At 35.1% G+C, this 16408-nt stretch overlaps 2 protein-coding genes across 5 annotated transcripts; both read right to left on the minus strand.

Annotated features, from left to right (window-relative positions):
* Nucleotides 1-7508: 7508 nt before the first annotated feature.
* On the minus strand, nt 7509-12600 carry LOC112733359 (beta carbonic anhydrase 5, chloroplastic). Of its 4 annotated transcripts, none has more exons than XM_072212497.1 (9): nt 11396-12600; nt 11233-11300; nt 10784-10939; nt 10643-10691; nt 10424-10537; nt 10279-10332; nt 10115-10197; nt 9899-10010; nt 7509-8639 (listed from the first exon to the last, which is right to left on the minus strand). In XM_072212497.1, the coding sequence occupies exons 1-9, from the start codon at nt 11498-11500 to the stop codon at nt 8544-8546; spliced, it is 837 nt and encodes a 278-aa protein (XP_072068598.1). In that variant the 5' UTR covers nt 11501-12600; the 3' UTR covers nt 7509-8543. The 4 variants fall into 4 exon arrangements, with proteins under 4 accessions (XP_072068598.1, XP_025638080.1, XP_025638077.1 ...); XM_025782295.3 differs by having other exon boundaries at nt 9899-10013; XM_025782292.3 differs by lacking the exon at nt 7509-8639 and adding an exon at nt 9468-9809.
* Nucleotides 12601-13685: 1085 nt separating this feature from the next.
* On the minus strand, nt 13686-15691 carry LOC112733360 (uncharacterized). The gene has a single exon (XM_025782296.3). The coding sequence runs from the start codon at nt 15380-15382 to the stop codon at nt 13931-13933; it is 1452 nt and encodes a 483-aa protein (XP_025638081.1). The 5' UTR covers nt 15383-15691; the 3' UTR covers nt 13686-13930.
* Nucleotides 15692-16408: the final 717 nt, after the last annotated feature.

Here is a 16408-nt window from a genome sequence, read left to right on the forward strand (position 1 = left end):
TATATATATATATATATATATATATATATATATATATTAAGAATTCTAAATTTTAACACTTTTTTTTTTGTGTTGTTATAGGGTTAGAATTTAAGATTTTTAATAATTAAAAAAATATATAATAAAAATATTTTAATCATTTTCTATAATAAGATTATTGTAGTCATTTTCTATAAAAAAAAGAATATTAATTTAAATCGGTTCAAGATTTGGTTTACCGATTTTTTTGACTAAATCAATTTGTCTAATCTAATTTTGACAAAAATAATATAGTTTAATCAATTATATGTATTAAATTTTAGTTAATAACAAACATTTTAAAAAAAAAGACGTTTTAAGCATCTTTATCTTTATCATAGTGTCTCGTTTTAGTTATATTCCAAGTTTCTAACAATATGTATGCCAGCGATGTATCTTGAGTTAACCACTAGTAAGTTGTAAACCATGCATATATTGTATTTTGTAATAATAGCATGATGGCAAATTAAAGTTGCATGAGTTTAACATGATGCAATATTTGTATCGTGCTCTTTCTGTCGTTTTTTGGATCGAGGAACTCTATATGTATGTAATGTGTATAATTAATTAAATGATATTATGCTCTTCAATAATTAGTTATATTATATATTGCATATATGTGATATTTTGTGCAGATATAGAGTTTTAAATTGCGGTTATAGTGGATTAATAGTAGATATTTGTGACTTCGAATGCGTCTGCTGGCATGGTGGCATAAAATTTCTAAAAATATACAGAAAATTTAATTTGAAAAATATACATACTCATTGTAAAATGTAAACTTTCTTTTTATCGTAATTTCAAAATCTAATCCCGTAATTAATTTATTTTATTTTTGTTTATTGTTTTTAGTTATTGGATGCAATAGCATAAGTCGGTGAGTGTCAGCTTGTGCAGGTATATAAATCGATATAAATGGATGTCACTTGGGTACGTACAATCGATAATAAAGAGGCGATGAAAGGAAGGCATAGTGATATATATATTAATATGAGCAACAAAGTGATGATTTATAAAAGAAACACAATTGATAACATGTCTGTGACAGCAAACAAGAAGTAATTAACCCTGCAAATTAAATTAAATTAAAAGACAGGACGATTCAAGGTAGTAAAGGGATGGAAATGATAGAGGGAGTAGGGGGGGAAGAGGAAGGAGTAGGGGCTGGGGAAGGAGGAGTAGAGGGTGGAGTAGGGGCTGAAGAAGGGGGTGCAGAGGGTGGAGTAGGGGCTGAAGAAGGGGGAGCAGAGGGTGGAGGGGGTGAAGGGGAGGAGAAGCCTAAAGGAGGTGGTTGGAGGAGGGGATCATGAGGAGGCAGGGGATCCAGAAAGAATGGAGGACGAGGAGGTGGTAAGGGTGGAAATGGAAATCGAAATGGAAATCGAAATGGAAATGGAAATGGAGGTGGTCCAAATCTAGTTCCAATTGGTGGAATAGTACGCTGCCTTAGAGGTAGAGGTGTAGTTGGAAGTGGACGGCCGATCCAAAGTACTGAGGGCATTAATGGAATAATATTATTAGCATCATTGTTAACTTGTTGGCTCAAGCACATCCCTATTAACATTGACAATGATAATGCCAAACCTATCATCAACCGTTTCCCACAATCCATACTCAGACTCATACTCATACTCATACCCACTCACTTAATTATCTTCTACTCTCTACATCTCTTATATACACTCATATGCCTGCCTGCACCATCTAATTTCGACCACACAAAGAGCCATTTTCTCCTTTATTATTATTATTACATAACATTAATCTTTCTATACTTAATTGTTTATTATGTACTTATTTTCAAAGCAAAAGCATGAGATTATTTCCCTCTATAAATTTCAACCGTTATCCATAAACAACCACCAACAGGCCAGAAAATACTTTTAAGGACAGGGATATATCATATATATACCTCTCTTAATTTTTTTAACATCATGCTTGAAAGCCTTTTCAACTCTTCCATGCGGCCAAATCAACTTTCACATATTTAATATTTGAGATAAAATACTGCTTTGGTCCTTAACATTTGAAGTGAATCTTATTTTATTTTTTAACATTTTAATTGTGCTATTTTTATTCCAAAATGTTTAAAATAACATCAATGTTATCCGACCGCTAAATTCTTCACTAACATTTAACGATAACACTTAATGAAATTGATGTACTATTAATAATACTTTTGTTAAAGCTATATTTGCTCAATTTTTCTCTCCCGTTTTATCCTTTCAACAAGCCCAAATTTCATTTTCTCGCTCCCTTTTTTCTTCCTCTTCAAATCCCTTTCGAAGAATTAATAGTGTAAAAAGGAGAGAAAAAAAAAGTAAAAAAATAGAATATAGACTTGTTGGGAGAGTAAAAATATGAGGAGGTTGAGCAAAGTAGTTTTAACAATTCAATTCCGTTAATTATTAGTAAAGAATAATTTGACAGTAAAATAATATTGATGTCATTTAAACGTTTTGGAATAAAAATAGGACGATTAAAATGTTAGAAACCAAAATAAAATTCATCCCAAAAATTGAAAACTAAAACAATATTTTACACTTAATATTTTTTGCTTATAACTTAATTTATAATTTGGGATTTTAAATTTAAAATAACAAAAATCATTTGAAAAAATTAGCTGATATTAGATGGGAAAAAAGTTAATTTTTTAGTTGAATTCATTTATTTATTAAATTTATATAATTGTTTTCATCTAATTATTTTTAACTTTATAAATATGTATGTTGGTACATATATACAATGGTACATACAATCATATTTCACTTGTGAATTTAATAATCAAAAATATTATTCACACATTAAAAATCAATCACTAAATCAATCATATATATATATATATATTTTTATATTTTATATTTTAATATAGATATTTTATATTAATTGTTCATTTTTTTTACCTGGCTAGCATGGTTGTTTAGTAATTGTTTCTTAATTGTAATAATAACTAACTTTACGGTAATTGTAATAACTAATTAGTTTATTACCTTATAGTCATTTTGCACGCAACTCATCACAAAAAGGATTGATATATAAACCATACATACTTTAACTAATGCTACATAAAAATGTAATATAAATTGGTCAAAAATTATATGCAATTATCTTTATATAAAATTAATAGTTAATAACTGTTAAATAATAATTTAATTAATTTTATTAAATTATTTATTATTTTTTTAATTATTAACTTCATAAGAATACAATTACAGATAAGTTTATACCATACGAAAAATAGCACAATATATATAAATATTTTTCACATACAATATAATTCATTTTGATAGGTAAAAAAATCTTAAAGAATCCTCATAACTTAAAATGGTAAATGATGATAATAACGGCCTGTTTTTGAGATGTAAACCTTTTAATTTCGCCAAAAATTTTCACTTATCACTCATTCCCGCCTCAGATTATTATAATGGCTTTTTTATTTTTTTTTTATTTTATTTTATTTTTTTCTTTTGGCCATTATTTGAGATTTATATATTATGAAAAACAATGGGATTGTAGCAGCATGTATATATGCTTCGGTGAACTTTAAGAGTCACTTACTAGCTAGATTATTATAACATTGTTTTTTTTATTTTTTTTAATTACCTGTTTCCTGTATTCATTTCTCCCATACCCCATGGTTCTTAAAACTAGAGGGAATATTTAGCCTTGGATATATGTTATTCTAGGAGTTTATAGTCAAAATCGTTTTTGAAAGATATTTGGATCTCTATTTTTACTCGTGAAAGATAAATTTAATCAAAATCGTCTTTGAAAGATTTAAAATTAATCACGTTAATCCTTCCGTCTATTCTGTCATTAACAACGTTAATTTTGTTGACGTGGAATGTTAGTTTCTTTTTTTTTTTTTGTTTTTTTGGTCATGGGTTGTTAAGCCCAAGAAACAAAAACAGAACCCTAACTACTCAGAATCCTGACCCACCCGTATCCGCCCCGAAAATTTCTCCTCAACCCATCTGAGTAGCTTTGAGCCTCCATTCCCGTCCCGCTGGAACACAGACCCCGCAATGATGGTTCTTCAAGCTTCATGCTGCGCACTGTCTCTATTAACCACCACCGTCGTCGCCGGATGTTGCAGAGATACCACACCTTGCCTGAACGTCAACCTCCGCCACCTATCAAGCGTCTTAGAGCCCCCGCTCTACAGCTGCTACCACCATCGCATCAATGGTATAGTGCTCACTTTCCACCCTCAATCCAATTCGGTTAGCCGCATCACAGAACACTACTTGCAAAACGCGATCGTCGTTGCGCCAAGGAGGACGACTTCGAACTTCTGCCGTCGTCATCGTCTTCTGAACGATATGCCCGTTCGGTCTCCGTCCCTGATCTGAGCTTTCTCAGACGTATGCTCTTCTGTCCGTGGCTCCTGACGTCATCTGTTGCTGCCCCTACTGCTAGTTCTGTTGACGCCGCTCGATCCTTGCTCCTTGGCGACTCTCGACGTCGCGTCGGATCACTACCCTGAGTTCAGGGGGCGGGTTAGTGGTCTAGGATTGCTCCAGCGCTCCACCGAGTTCCATGGCTGTAATTTCGTGCGCCAATCTATTTCCCTCCTTTGGCATCTAAGTGAACTCAAACCTGTTATCCTCCCCTGTCAACTGTAAGATGTCCAACAATATTGGATCAATGTCTCCAACCCTGCTCTTCGATTTCAAATTCTGCACTAGAGGTAAGCTATCTGACTCAATAAGTACTTTCTGTAACTCCAAATTGTTCGCAGGTATCATGGCATTTCTAATTACTTCTGTCTCTATTTCTGGGCTAAAGATTGCTCTAATTTTGGATGCTGACTCAACCTGAACAGAGAGAGAGAGGTTTGGGTATGGAAATAGATACTGATGGGAGCTTATGCAAAGGCGCCGATGTAGGTGACGACAAGAAAAATTAAACGACATCGACGAGGAGCCAGCAACTGTTGGAATTGGCTTGGAGGCCGAGACGCGTAAAGGAGAAGGAGAGTCTGTAATCTCCAAGTCAGGTCGTTGGGTTGGGGCTCCAATTTTCTAATGGTTTGAATCTTGACAAAAAAAACTAACGTGCCACGTCAGCAAAATTAAAGTTTTTAGTGACAAAATAGACAGAGGGACTAACATCATTAATTTTAAATCTTTTGAGGACGATTTTGATTAAATTTTTTTTCAGAACGAAAATGGAGATCAGGGTATCTTTTAGAAACGATTTTGACTATTAACTCTATTAACTCGTTATTCTAATGTCTTTTTTCCAATCACCGCTGCTATTTGTAACGACTATTATACACTGTTATCAGTTCTTTTACATTTAAGTTACCAACCATTTTAATTACAAAAAAAAAAACTAGTAAAACTATTTTGAATTTGCCTCGAAAATTTTTTAAGGGGCTACTTCTTAGTCTGTTGGTTATTAAATTTATAGAATAAAATATATATTGGTCATTTTTGCTTATAAGATTTGGTGACTTAGAACGAGAATTAAAATATCTCACTTTATAAATTTAGAGACTAAGGAATTAATAAAAAAATGAAAACTAAATTAGCTTTTAAAAAAATTGTGATGAAATTTTGCATAATAATAATAATAATAATAATAATAATAATAATAATAATAATAATAATAATAATAATAATAGTTTCTAACATTTAAGTTTTTTTTAAGATCATTCCTAATATTTATCAATAGCATTATTTATGTTTTTTAAATATATTTAATTAAATATTAAGGGCAAAAATATATTTTAGCAAGAAAAAAAATATTAATATGACTTAGATATATCTCTAAATATTTAATGAAAAGTTATAGGAATCAATATTTTTTATCAATATTAGTCAATATTTTGGGTTAATACTATTAGAATTTAAAATTTAAAATTTAGTATTTAGTATTAGAATATTGACTAAATATTAACAAAAAGTATAAATATTGTTAGTCATGTAGCATATCAAATAAGTATTTCATTAAGTTCTTATCTTATTAGTAATAATTTTTTTACCCTAGTTAATATTTAATTGGCATCAACATATAAACACCCTTGCAAATAACACAATTAAAAGAAGAGGAGAAGAAATAGAATTTATATTATTTTTTTATATATAACAAACAAGAGAGTTATTTAATTTATCATTATAGTAGAGCATGGAGTACAAGATAATATTGTATAGCATAAGACTAAAAGCTAGTGTGAAAGTGCATGCATGATGCATGCATGTAGTGATGGTAACCCAACCGGAACAATAAACAAACAAGTAATAATGCATGCATACGTAAAACATGATAAAGATATATATATATATCCAAGTACACACCATCAGAGAGCAATGGTGAAGTAAAGGGGTTCATGTATTCAGGGTGCGGAGGTTGAAGAAGTTGAAGCCCAAGGTGGTGGTGGCATAAAGAAGGGTATGCCGGGAAAGTTGGGGAAGCTGCTGGGTAGTGGCGGCAGAGAAACCTGTGGTGGAAAATTTGGAAAGAATGGTGGGAATGAGAACGGGAATGGGTATGATGGGTTCATTATTGGTGGTGCCGTTGTCTCCTGAAGCTGGCGAGCTGCCATGCCAATCTCCATCATTGATAAGTAAATAGCAATGAAGAATGCCAACATCATCATGCATCTCATGGAAGCCATTGTTGATCACCACCATGCACTTGATCAGAGTACCTAGTAGCTCTCTTATATATATATATATATATATATATATATATATATATAGAGAGAGAGAGAGAGAGAGAGAGAGAGAGAGAGAAAGTATATTAATTTGCAGCACCGTTTTAGTGGTTGATATTTTTCTCTTGTTAGCTTACCTTCCTTATTAATGTATCCCATTAAATGAATTTAAATACAACCTTGATTCTATTTCAACAAGCTAAGTATACTATATCTATCTTGATGATGAAATAAGATCATTATATTATTGACTATTGATATTATCTATGTCATGGCGGCAACTACTCCCTCAAATAAACTTCAAAAGGATATTAATACCTCATTCATGTTTAAATTAGTTTTTTTTTTTTTTTTTGGAATCAATTTTGATATATATTAAGACTAGTTCTAAAAAACTAACTCATTTTAAGTTAATTTTATATCTCATTCCAACATAACTCAATATATACAATAGTATATATCAAGCTTTTAGGTTTGACAAAGCGGGATCTTCTTCCAACAATAATAAACCCCCTCCATCGTCGGTCCATTTAATTAGTTTCTTGGTGAGATTTGATTTTGAATCATGCTTAATAATGGTGGCATGGAAGGTGCCTTTACACTTTACAGTGCCATGCGATCATGTGTTTCATCAAAGTTTTAATCACTTGAAGTGATAATCTATTCCGGATTTTCTAGGCATATACTATAATAATATGAATTATCTGGGAAAAATAAAAGACAATAAGCGTGGGCTTGGCATATTAGGTTTAATTAAGGTTTAATTTGGAATTCATGTAATCATTAGTCAGAAATCCAAGATTTTACGTGAAACATTAGAACTGCAATATATGGAAGATTATTATATATATTAGGTAAATGATGATCACAAATTCAGCATCATATGCTGTACACTGACTTTACAACCACTCTCTCCCTGGCCCAAGAGAGAGAGAGAGGAGGAGGAATAAAAGGACTCATAGAACTTGAATACTGACTAGTGACTACTGAGCACACCATGTGACATAATTATATCTTTAGTACAAATGAAACCCCAATGGAGACCCTTTCAGACAAAGGTATATAAAAATAATTCACTCATCACACACACACAATACAAAGAAATAAAGGAACAAATACTAGTTCAGTCTAAGGAGTAGTGGCTGGATGGAGATTGGGAATTTCAGGAACCTTAGGAAGTTCTACCTTCGGGACAGCAGGCAGCTCAGGCTTAAGCAGTGGTGGCACTGGCAGTTGAGGCAACTCCGGTTTAGGAATCTCGGGTATTGTAGGCAATTCTGGTTTAGGAATTTCTGGTAGCGTAGGCAACTCAGGAATGGGTAGGCTGGGTATTGCTGGCTCTGGTAATGTTGATTCTAGAAGGTTACGTGCATTTGCAACCTCATTGTATGAGGAAATAAGAAGCACAAGTGATAAAATGAATGACAAGAAATGGCAAGAACCCATGGTAGTAGCTATAAGATAGCAAGGGGCTTCTGAATCTGTTGTGGTTATTAATCTATGCAAATGGTTTTGTTGGGCTTGTGATCATTTTCCATGAGTTATATGTGCTTTTATAGATAGGATTATAGAGTGGTGAGTATGGTGTTACTTGAATAGGTATCATGAACAACCTTGAGAATTGTTAGTTCAACTTCTTACCAATATAACATTTTAATTATATAAATAATTTAACATATTCATAACAAAATGGCCAAAATAATCATACCTACCACAGAACAAATCATTATGGCAATGATCTTTGAAGGATTTCGATATCACCCGTGATCCACCTATGCCTCCTCCGTTTTAATTTGCTGCCTTTCGATCACAAGGAGCCCTTAACATTTTCTGCACCTTAAATAATCTCTAAAGGTATGGTCAACTATTTCTTTCCCTCCATTATCTTAGCTTGATCTGTGAACGGCTTCAACAACTTGAAGATTATATTCTTTCGCTGGTAGTCTACATTTTCTTCCTCCTGGTTTCGAAACCCGTGGATGGAATTATGGAAATGCAAATATAAGTAAACAATTTATAACAGATGCACAATCAGAAAAGTGGCAGTAATGAACAGACATGTGCGACAGTGCGAGTGTGCATAAAGCTACACATACAGAATCACAGGAAAACAATACTGCCCTATTTGTATGGATAATTTGCACCAAAATTTCAAATTGATGGATAATTTGCATCGGAAAAGTATAAAATAATCAAATAGCAAACAATTTGATTGGAATAGTTTAAATCTGTAAAATTTGAACTGCAAAAAGTTGGCAAATCTCTTAGTTCGCAAGAAGCGAAGCATGAACATGTGCTTGGTTAGGAGATCATATTTCATGGATGCACTCCATGTGTAATTACTTCCTAACCAAACACACCCTTAAGTTGAGAAACTTCCTTGTTGGAAAATGAAAAATAAAAGATTGAGAAATAAATAAAGTGGTAACTTCTTTGGAGAAACCAATTAAAATTTTCGGTTTTTACTTGTCATATCAAAATGACATCGGATCAACACACTTCAGTTATATAGTGTTCTAAGTAAGATATGCAGCACCATTGCACCAAGAATGCTGTTCAGGTGGTTCAATCCAGAGCAAGTAGAATCCCCAAATAATTTCACTTTCGTTCCTGCGTGTAGCAATGAATTTGTTGTGTAGACTTAAATGGATGAGTTGAGACTTTTTCACAGGAAGAGATGAGTTTTTCGGTGTTATAACTATTATAAGTGGCCCGGTGAAGGATTCAGACATTAATTTTACTCAGAAACCATTCATAATTCATAAATGCACACGTGACAAAAAAAGGATTTGTTCAAGACTTCAAATCAATTGAATTTCAATATTTCATAAGTTGTACTGATACACATAAGTCACCCTATGATTTAGTCATGCTACAAATATTAGAAGAAAAGAATAATATAATTTATACAGGGAAATAGAAGTAACACTCAGCACCAAAACATTTTGTTTACAGCTGCAATTCTGCTATTTTTAGCCATTTTGGTTTCCCTGTAACTCATCGTCCATTTCTCAAAAGAACAGTCGATAAAGTCATAGTAACCACCATGAACATTTAGTTTTCCATTTGCTACCTTTTCTTCTATCCATGGATACGTAAGTAGGTTTAACAAGGAATTGTTAACTGATTCCTGCATAAAAATCAATAGCAGTAACAAATTTTGATACTGTGGAATGCAGATAAGGCTTCAAGATTAAATCTACTAGCAAATTTTGTTACCTTCTCACAATGGCTGCACTGTTGATCAAAGTTCAGCTGAGAAGCAGCAGCTTCAGTTTTGATTCTGGCATTCTTTCCAACTACCACCCAGCTATTTATAAAGCTACTGGAACTACTGGAAAAATATATAAATATCCAAACAAGAAAAAAACACATGCTATCAAAGAAAGTAAATAGACAGACAACAAGTCAACAACTAGAATCCAGCAATTCAACCTTTCATTGGCATCATCTTGCATACTCATAAGGGCACGTATTCCCCCACAGCAGCTGTGGCCAATGACTAAGATGTGCTCAACCTGAAATAACAATAATATTTTATCGCCAATGGTTTAGAATCATAACATTAGAAACTTCGAAATAGTAAGGGAATTTCTTACTTCAAGGGTGTTCACAGCAAATTCTAGGGCAGCATTTGTTTCAGACGGCCCACTCTGTATCAGTAAATTGAATTAGAAGGGAGTACTAGGTATTGAATAGTTAGACATGTACATCTAAATACATCACTAGCACATAGAGATATACCTCAAAGGGAGGAACCAAATTACCAACATTGCGGATCATGAATGCTTCTCCTGGATGAAATCCTAGAATATGAGAGGGGCAAACCCTAGAATCTGCACAGGCAATAACCATGAACTGCTCTTGGAATTGTTAGTCAGGAGTACTAGGTTTTGCTAATGTTTCATAAGATAAATTGAAGAAATGGACTTAGGGAAAACCAAGAAAGAGAGGGAACAATACCTTTGGTGCTTGAGCCTGGGCAAGTTCTTGGAAATGTTCTATGTTTTTCCTAGAAGAAAACAGAACAAACATCAATTAAAGTTTCTGACATTTTTAGGCATCAGAAACGAACATTATGAAAAGGGATATTCTGAAGCTTACAAATATTTATTCTTCTTAAAACCCAAAAACCTATCTTTTAGATCATTAAATATATCACACTTATTTTCCACTTCAGGCAGAATCTGCAGCTTGCTCTTATTAGGATGTTGCTCAATTCTTTGACGCTGCGCAAAAGCCTTCAAAGAGAACCCTTGCCTGCACCCCGCAAATATTAGAGAATTGAATAGGAAGCCATAAAAGATAAGGAATTCCATTTTCAAAATAGTAAAAACAAGATTTGGAGCTAACGGAACAAGAGAAGAATGAAAGACATCAAGATCCAATCCACGATCACGCTTTAGAATTTATGTCATTTGCACAAAGCCTAGGGAATATCCAAAACTTGATAAAAATTTGAGTACTTGTCCAAAGTTTTGATAAATCAAGATTTTCGAATGATTGAAACACAAAAAAAATTGGAAGCGAGAAACAGAGAAAGGTGGAAAGACCTTGAATCCGTGAATAGTTTCAAATGCGTATGCTGGATTTTCGCTGTTATGATGGATCGACCAAAGATCTGACACAGCAGCGTCAAGATCAGTATAGTATACAAAACAGAAAAGGGGTATCTCGGGAGAGAGTGAAAACTGAAAAGAAAAGTGAACAAAATACCGTTGAAGCCCTGAATGCATCATCTCCATGGGAGGAGGATAAAGGGAGAGACTTGGAGGCTAAGGGGTCTCCTGCTGAAACCGACAATGGTGCTGGAGCTGCCATTATGGAACTCAATCTCAAAAGGGTTTTGATTCTTTGAGAATTGGGGATTGAAGGAAAGAGCCATGCTTCAACAGTTATAACGTGAACCAGTGTTTTTTGGATCGGGAAAACCTGCACATCAATCTACTCCCATTAACACGGAGAAACCGAGAAAGAAACTCCAGCTTTAAATGTCAGACTATATATATATTTCTTTGTTTTTTTTTTCTGCATTAGGGTATTATTAACATAAAAAGAAAATAAAGTAGTTTAATTTATATACTGCAGATTATTAATAAAAACATTTAACTCTTTCGATTATCTAAATATATCTATAGAATAGAGTTGCACTTCTAAATCGATCATCATATAATGAGTGTTTAATTACTATATTACATATGTGATCATCATAGTATATCTCAATGATTACACACTAATCACAATTCTTAGCTATTAATTGAATACACATTACCGTTAACATACCTTTGGAAAAATGTTTTTATCATGTGCTAAATAATAACCATTTGCTAACCATGTTTTCATCTCCTGTGATATATTGTACACGTGTTGCTCAACTTGTGATTGTTTGGAAATATCTATAAAATTGGATCTGTATTCTATAATTCACCTTTCGATAAGGTAGCGTTTAGTGGAGATACAGAGACGGAAAGACTAAGATTGAGAGACAGAGACTAAGAGACCGAGATTGAAATAAATTTCAGTATTCTGTTTGGTGCAAAGTGAGAGACAGAAATTAAAACAAGAATGAAACTCTAATTTAATTTGTACAAAGGATAAAATTGAAATTAATTAATTGAAATGAGGATATTTTAGGTATAAAATGTTATTAAAGTTTCAGTCTCCATCTCTAAAATTTTAGTTCCCTATATCCCTACTTTTTAGAGGTACTGAAATACTGAAATTTTAGGGATAGAGACAAAAATTTTAGTACCAGTCTCTGAACCAACAAACATGATATTGAGTCTCAATCTCCCAGTCTCTGTCTCATACCTCAAAACAAACGCTGCCTATTAGAACAGAATAGTATTGATCTTTCAAAAAAAAGTTTGCAGTTTTGAGTTGTCAGAGTAAAAAAAATAATTTAATTGTACAACAGTGCCTTTTTTTTTTTCAATTAAGTTTCTAATTTTCCATCCCTTGTTCCAAGTCATAAAGGATTATGACTTATGAGCTCTTCCATCCAAAGATGGATTCGATGATGTTGCAAACACCAGCCAGTAGATCTTGATTTGACGAGATTACATTGCAAATGAGATTTCCCTCTTATGTGGTTATGTGAGTTTACTTGGTTAGTGTAGGGAGTGGATTTAGGTATAACTATTGATGTTGGACATAAGGATCCACTAGATAACCAATTGGAAAAGTATCAACTAGTAATTTCAGGATTTCCATGTTTCTTCTATCCACGTATATATACAGTTTGCTTAGAGCTCACGAAACCAGAACTGCAAATGCAGAAATTCTAATGAGGCTAGTTCACAGGTCCCACACTTGAAAATATAATGTTAAGAGGCTAATTTTATTTCATGTCAAATCTTCCTAAACACATTCAGGAAAGTGAAAGATCGGAACTCTTTCGAAATTTTCATTAACCAACTTCTAAATTACTCCTCTTCATGACTAGCTTCCATCAAGATTTTGCAGTATAAGGATGCCGATCAAATCCACTTGGGATCTAGTTTAGGGTTCTAAATAAAATTATCATAGCACCTGGAATCATGCTTTATCACACAAATGTAAGCTTCAAGAATCATTAGTTCATTATCCACCATTCATACACAGCACCTAGTAGAGAGTAGAAACTCGATCCACAAGTGAAGATACCACACGTTAAACAACAACCGCATTAAAGTTCTTAGGCAAATAGACAAACATTACAAAAGTTTGTTTCTCTTGCAAATCATCAATAGCATTACAATGCATGAGAAGCTACAGTCTCAGACCAAAGAGGTATCTTCACACACACAATTTCCTTTCATCACGTTTTATAAGCCTTGGTCAACACTCAGCACCAAGGATGCGATCATAAGATTAGAATACTACACATAGGCAACACCAATACAAAGGATAAGTTCTACTTCACTCCATGATAAAGGCTTCTCATTGAGAAAATCTCAGCTTCTTTCTAACCATTTTCAATTTCCGAGCATTTGAACAAATTAAACAAGATGATGAGTGTGTGTGATTTGAATAAAACATCAATCAGCATTGTCAAAATATCATTCAACTTAAGACGCAGTACTATGATCACAATCTACATTAAGCAATTCTCCTCAAATAGTTGTAAACAAAAGTAAAGGAGTTGCTGCCGCAAATTATTATATAATTTAACAATAACATGAATTCGCAACAGGCTCAGCATCATTTTGTGCGACAAGTGCAAACATACAAGTAACATCTACATTCTACAACAAACATGCATCTATAAGACTAATTACCCTTAGCCTTATCATCTGCCACAACATTGAGAATGGGCAAGCTACTGAGGAACTCATCAAGTCCCTCAAAGAACCCAATCCCTTCCATGTTATCCTCAGCATTCCCAGCAGCATTCCCTTCACGGACGCCTACGCGACGAGAAGGCTCTTCCGGGTCATTACTGAACTCCACATTCAAGTCCAAGTTCCCTCCACCCCTCCTCCTCGAACCACCCAATGCAACCTTCTTACTAGACTCTGGCCTTCCACCACTTGCCCCTGCAGCCCCACCACCTCCACCGCCACCATCCACAGCCCCACCCCCCACATTCTGATGCTGTGCACTACCCGGAATCACCTTCCTAGGTCTCCCAGCCTTCCTCGGTGAAGAACCGGGATCTCTTGTAGAAACTCTTGACTTCTTCCTCGCCTTCTTAGAACCAGTTCTCCAATCTCCATCATCAGAATCATCCTCGCTGGGATCTGAAAGCTCCACAAATGCCGCAGCGGCTTCGTCGTCATAGTAAGTCCAAGACGCCTTCCTCCGATTGGACCCCTTTAAGGGGCAGGGGAACAGCGGCGAAAATGGGTTCCAATTGGAAGAAAACCCGTTAATGTCCTTTGAATCCTGCGAAAATCCCAACGGGAAAAAACCCCAGCTGCAGAACGATGAGTCCTTTCCGTTCAGCGGCGGCGACCTTATCACCACCGCCTGGAACCCCCTGCGGCAGCTCTGGCACCGCAGGGTGCACTCCTCGTAAACCCTAGGGTACTCATACAGAACGTAACAATAAGGACACGAGGTCCAGAAACTCGACTCCGTTGCCGCCGCGTCGTTCGAGGCCGCAGCGACGGCCGTCCGAGTCTGCCGAGCTGACTCGGCCGCTGTCCGATTCTGCACATTCGGATCGCTCGCCCCGCTCGCAGCGTCCTTAGATCTAGGGTTTCTCCTCGGCGTAGACTGAGGCTGAGCTTGCGTCAGGGGATTATGCTGGTGGTGCTGGTGATGGTGGTGCTGTGTCGCGGCCGGCGCCGGCGGAGGAGTGGAGGTGAGCAACCGGAGGTCTGCGTCGTACATGGCCTTCTTGGCGGGGTTGGAGAGGACCGACCAGGCATCGTGGATGAGGGAGAAGGCGTGTGCGGCGAAGGCGAAGGGGTTACGGTGCGGGTCGAGGAGTAGGGCGAGGCGGTGGTACTGAGCTGCGATGTGGTCGATGTTGGTGGAGTAACGGAGGATCTGAAGGATCCCGTACCAGTCGCGGTGCTGGTCGTTGATCCGCGTTTCGCCGGCGAGGAGCGTGTCAATCACCGTCAAGAGGAGCTCAGACGCATCGAACGTTGGGTCGGATTCACGCGCCCGGATCGCGAAGGACTGAGCCCCATGCAAGTCACGTGCGCTCAGGAGCTTGTTGGCCGTGTAGAGCCAGCGCTCGGCTTCCGCTCTGTTGCCTCCTCCGCCGTCCATGGTGGGTCGTAGGAAGTGCGAATGGACGAAAAAGGACACTAGATTGGGATTCTTAGGGGAGAAGAGAGCTGGGAAACGAGGGTAGTTTGGTCATTGCAGTGAGGTGCGTTCCTCGTGGCATGGTTGTAAGATAAACCCACTACTTCTACTTGCGAGTTTTGGGATAGTGTTGTCTGCTGCCTTCGCTTCGCCACTGTTTTTCAACCTTTGACTTCACTCTTTCCTCTCTGTGTTCAGGTAATAAAACCCCAATCCTTTACTAACACTTTTCTACTTTTATAATTTTTATTTTATATAAATTTCATTTAATGTAGGACGCAATTCGAATTCACCATCTTTATGATTATTCGATCAATTAAAGTTAGTTTTTAATTTTATTTTTTTAATTTAATAATTTAATAATATATTTTATTTTATATTTTTAAATATTAATAATGACTAATAACCAAAAATAACAAATTTGATAATTCTCTCTAACATTCTTCGATTATTTTTTTTATTATTGATTTTCATTTTCTTACCACTTTTAACATACATAACACTAACAATCAAATTTACACTCTACCATTTCAGTAATTTTTTATTCTTTCGGTTCTCTCCATTTTAATTAAGATATTTATTTATCGAGATTTCAAGAAAAATTAGTCATATATGCATTAAAGTATTTAAAAATTTAAAACCTTGATTCTTTTCAGTTGAAAATTCCTAAAAATTTTAATAAATACTTTTGGCATTTCATTTTTCTAATAAAAGTATTTATTAAAATTTTCTTTTTTTTTTTTTTGGGTGAATGCCAACGTCTACACTACTGTGATTACAAATTGACAATACATCGTAGATATGTAGGTGGATTTCATGCAAGCCCAAGCAGCTTTTGCTGCCTAAAAACTATTGAAGCTTTTCAAACCCAAAGAGGTTAGTTACAAAGAAAGTCTATTCACGTGAAATCTAAACAATATCCATCTGGACAAATGCATCAAGAAAAAATGGTGTCTTGTCCAAAAGAAAGATTCTTTTGTGCTCAAC

This window comes from Arachis hypogaea, chromosome 13, assembly GCF_003086295.3.
Source record: "Arachis hypogaea cultivar Tifrunner chromosome 13, arahy.Tifrunner.gnm2.J5K5, whole genome shotgun sequence".
Classification (NCBI taxonomy): domain Eukaryota; kingdom Viridiplantae; phylum Streptophyta; class Magnoliopsida; order Fabales; family Fabaceae; genus Arachis; species Arachis hypogaea.

Coding starts and splice junctions, on each gene's coding strand:
- LOC112733359 (XM_025782291.3), bottom strand. CDS start 11,500: ATGGCAGCTCCAGCACCATTGTCGGTTTCAGCAGGAGACCCCTTAGCC. Junction 11,301..11,395: donor ATGCATTCAGGGCTTCAACG/GTATTTTGTTCA, acceptor CTGCTGTGTCAG/ATCTTTGGTCGATCCATCAT. Junction 10,014..10,114: donor CAAGATGATGCCAATGAAAG/GTTGAATTGCTG, acceptor ATATTTTTCCAG/TAGTTCCAGTAGCTTTATAA.
- LOC112733360 (XM_025782296.3), bottom strand. CDS start 15,382: ATGGACGGCGGAGGAGGCAACAGAGCGGAAGCCGAGCGCTGGCTCTAC.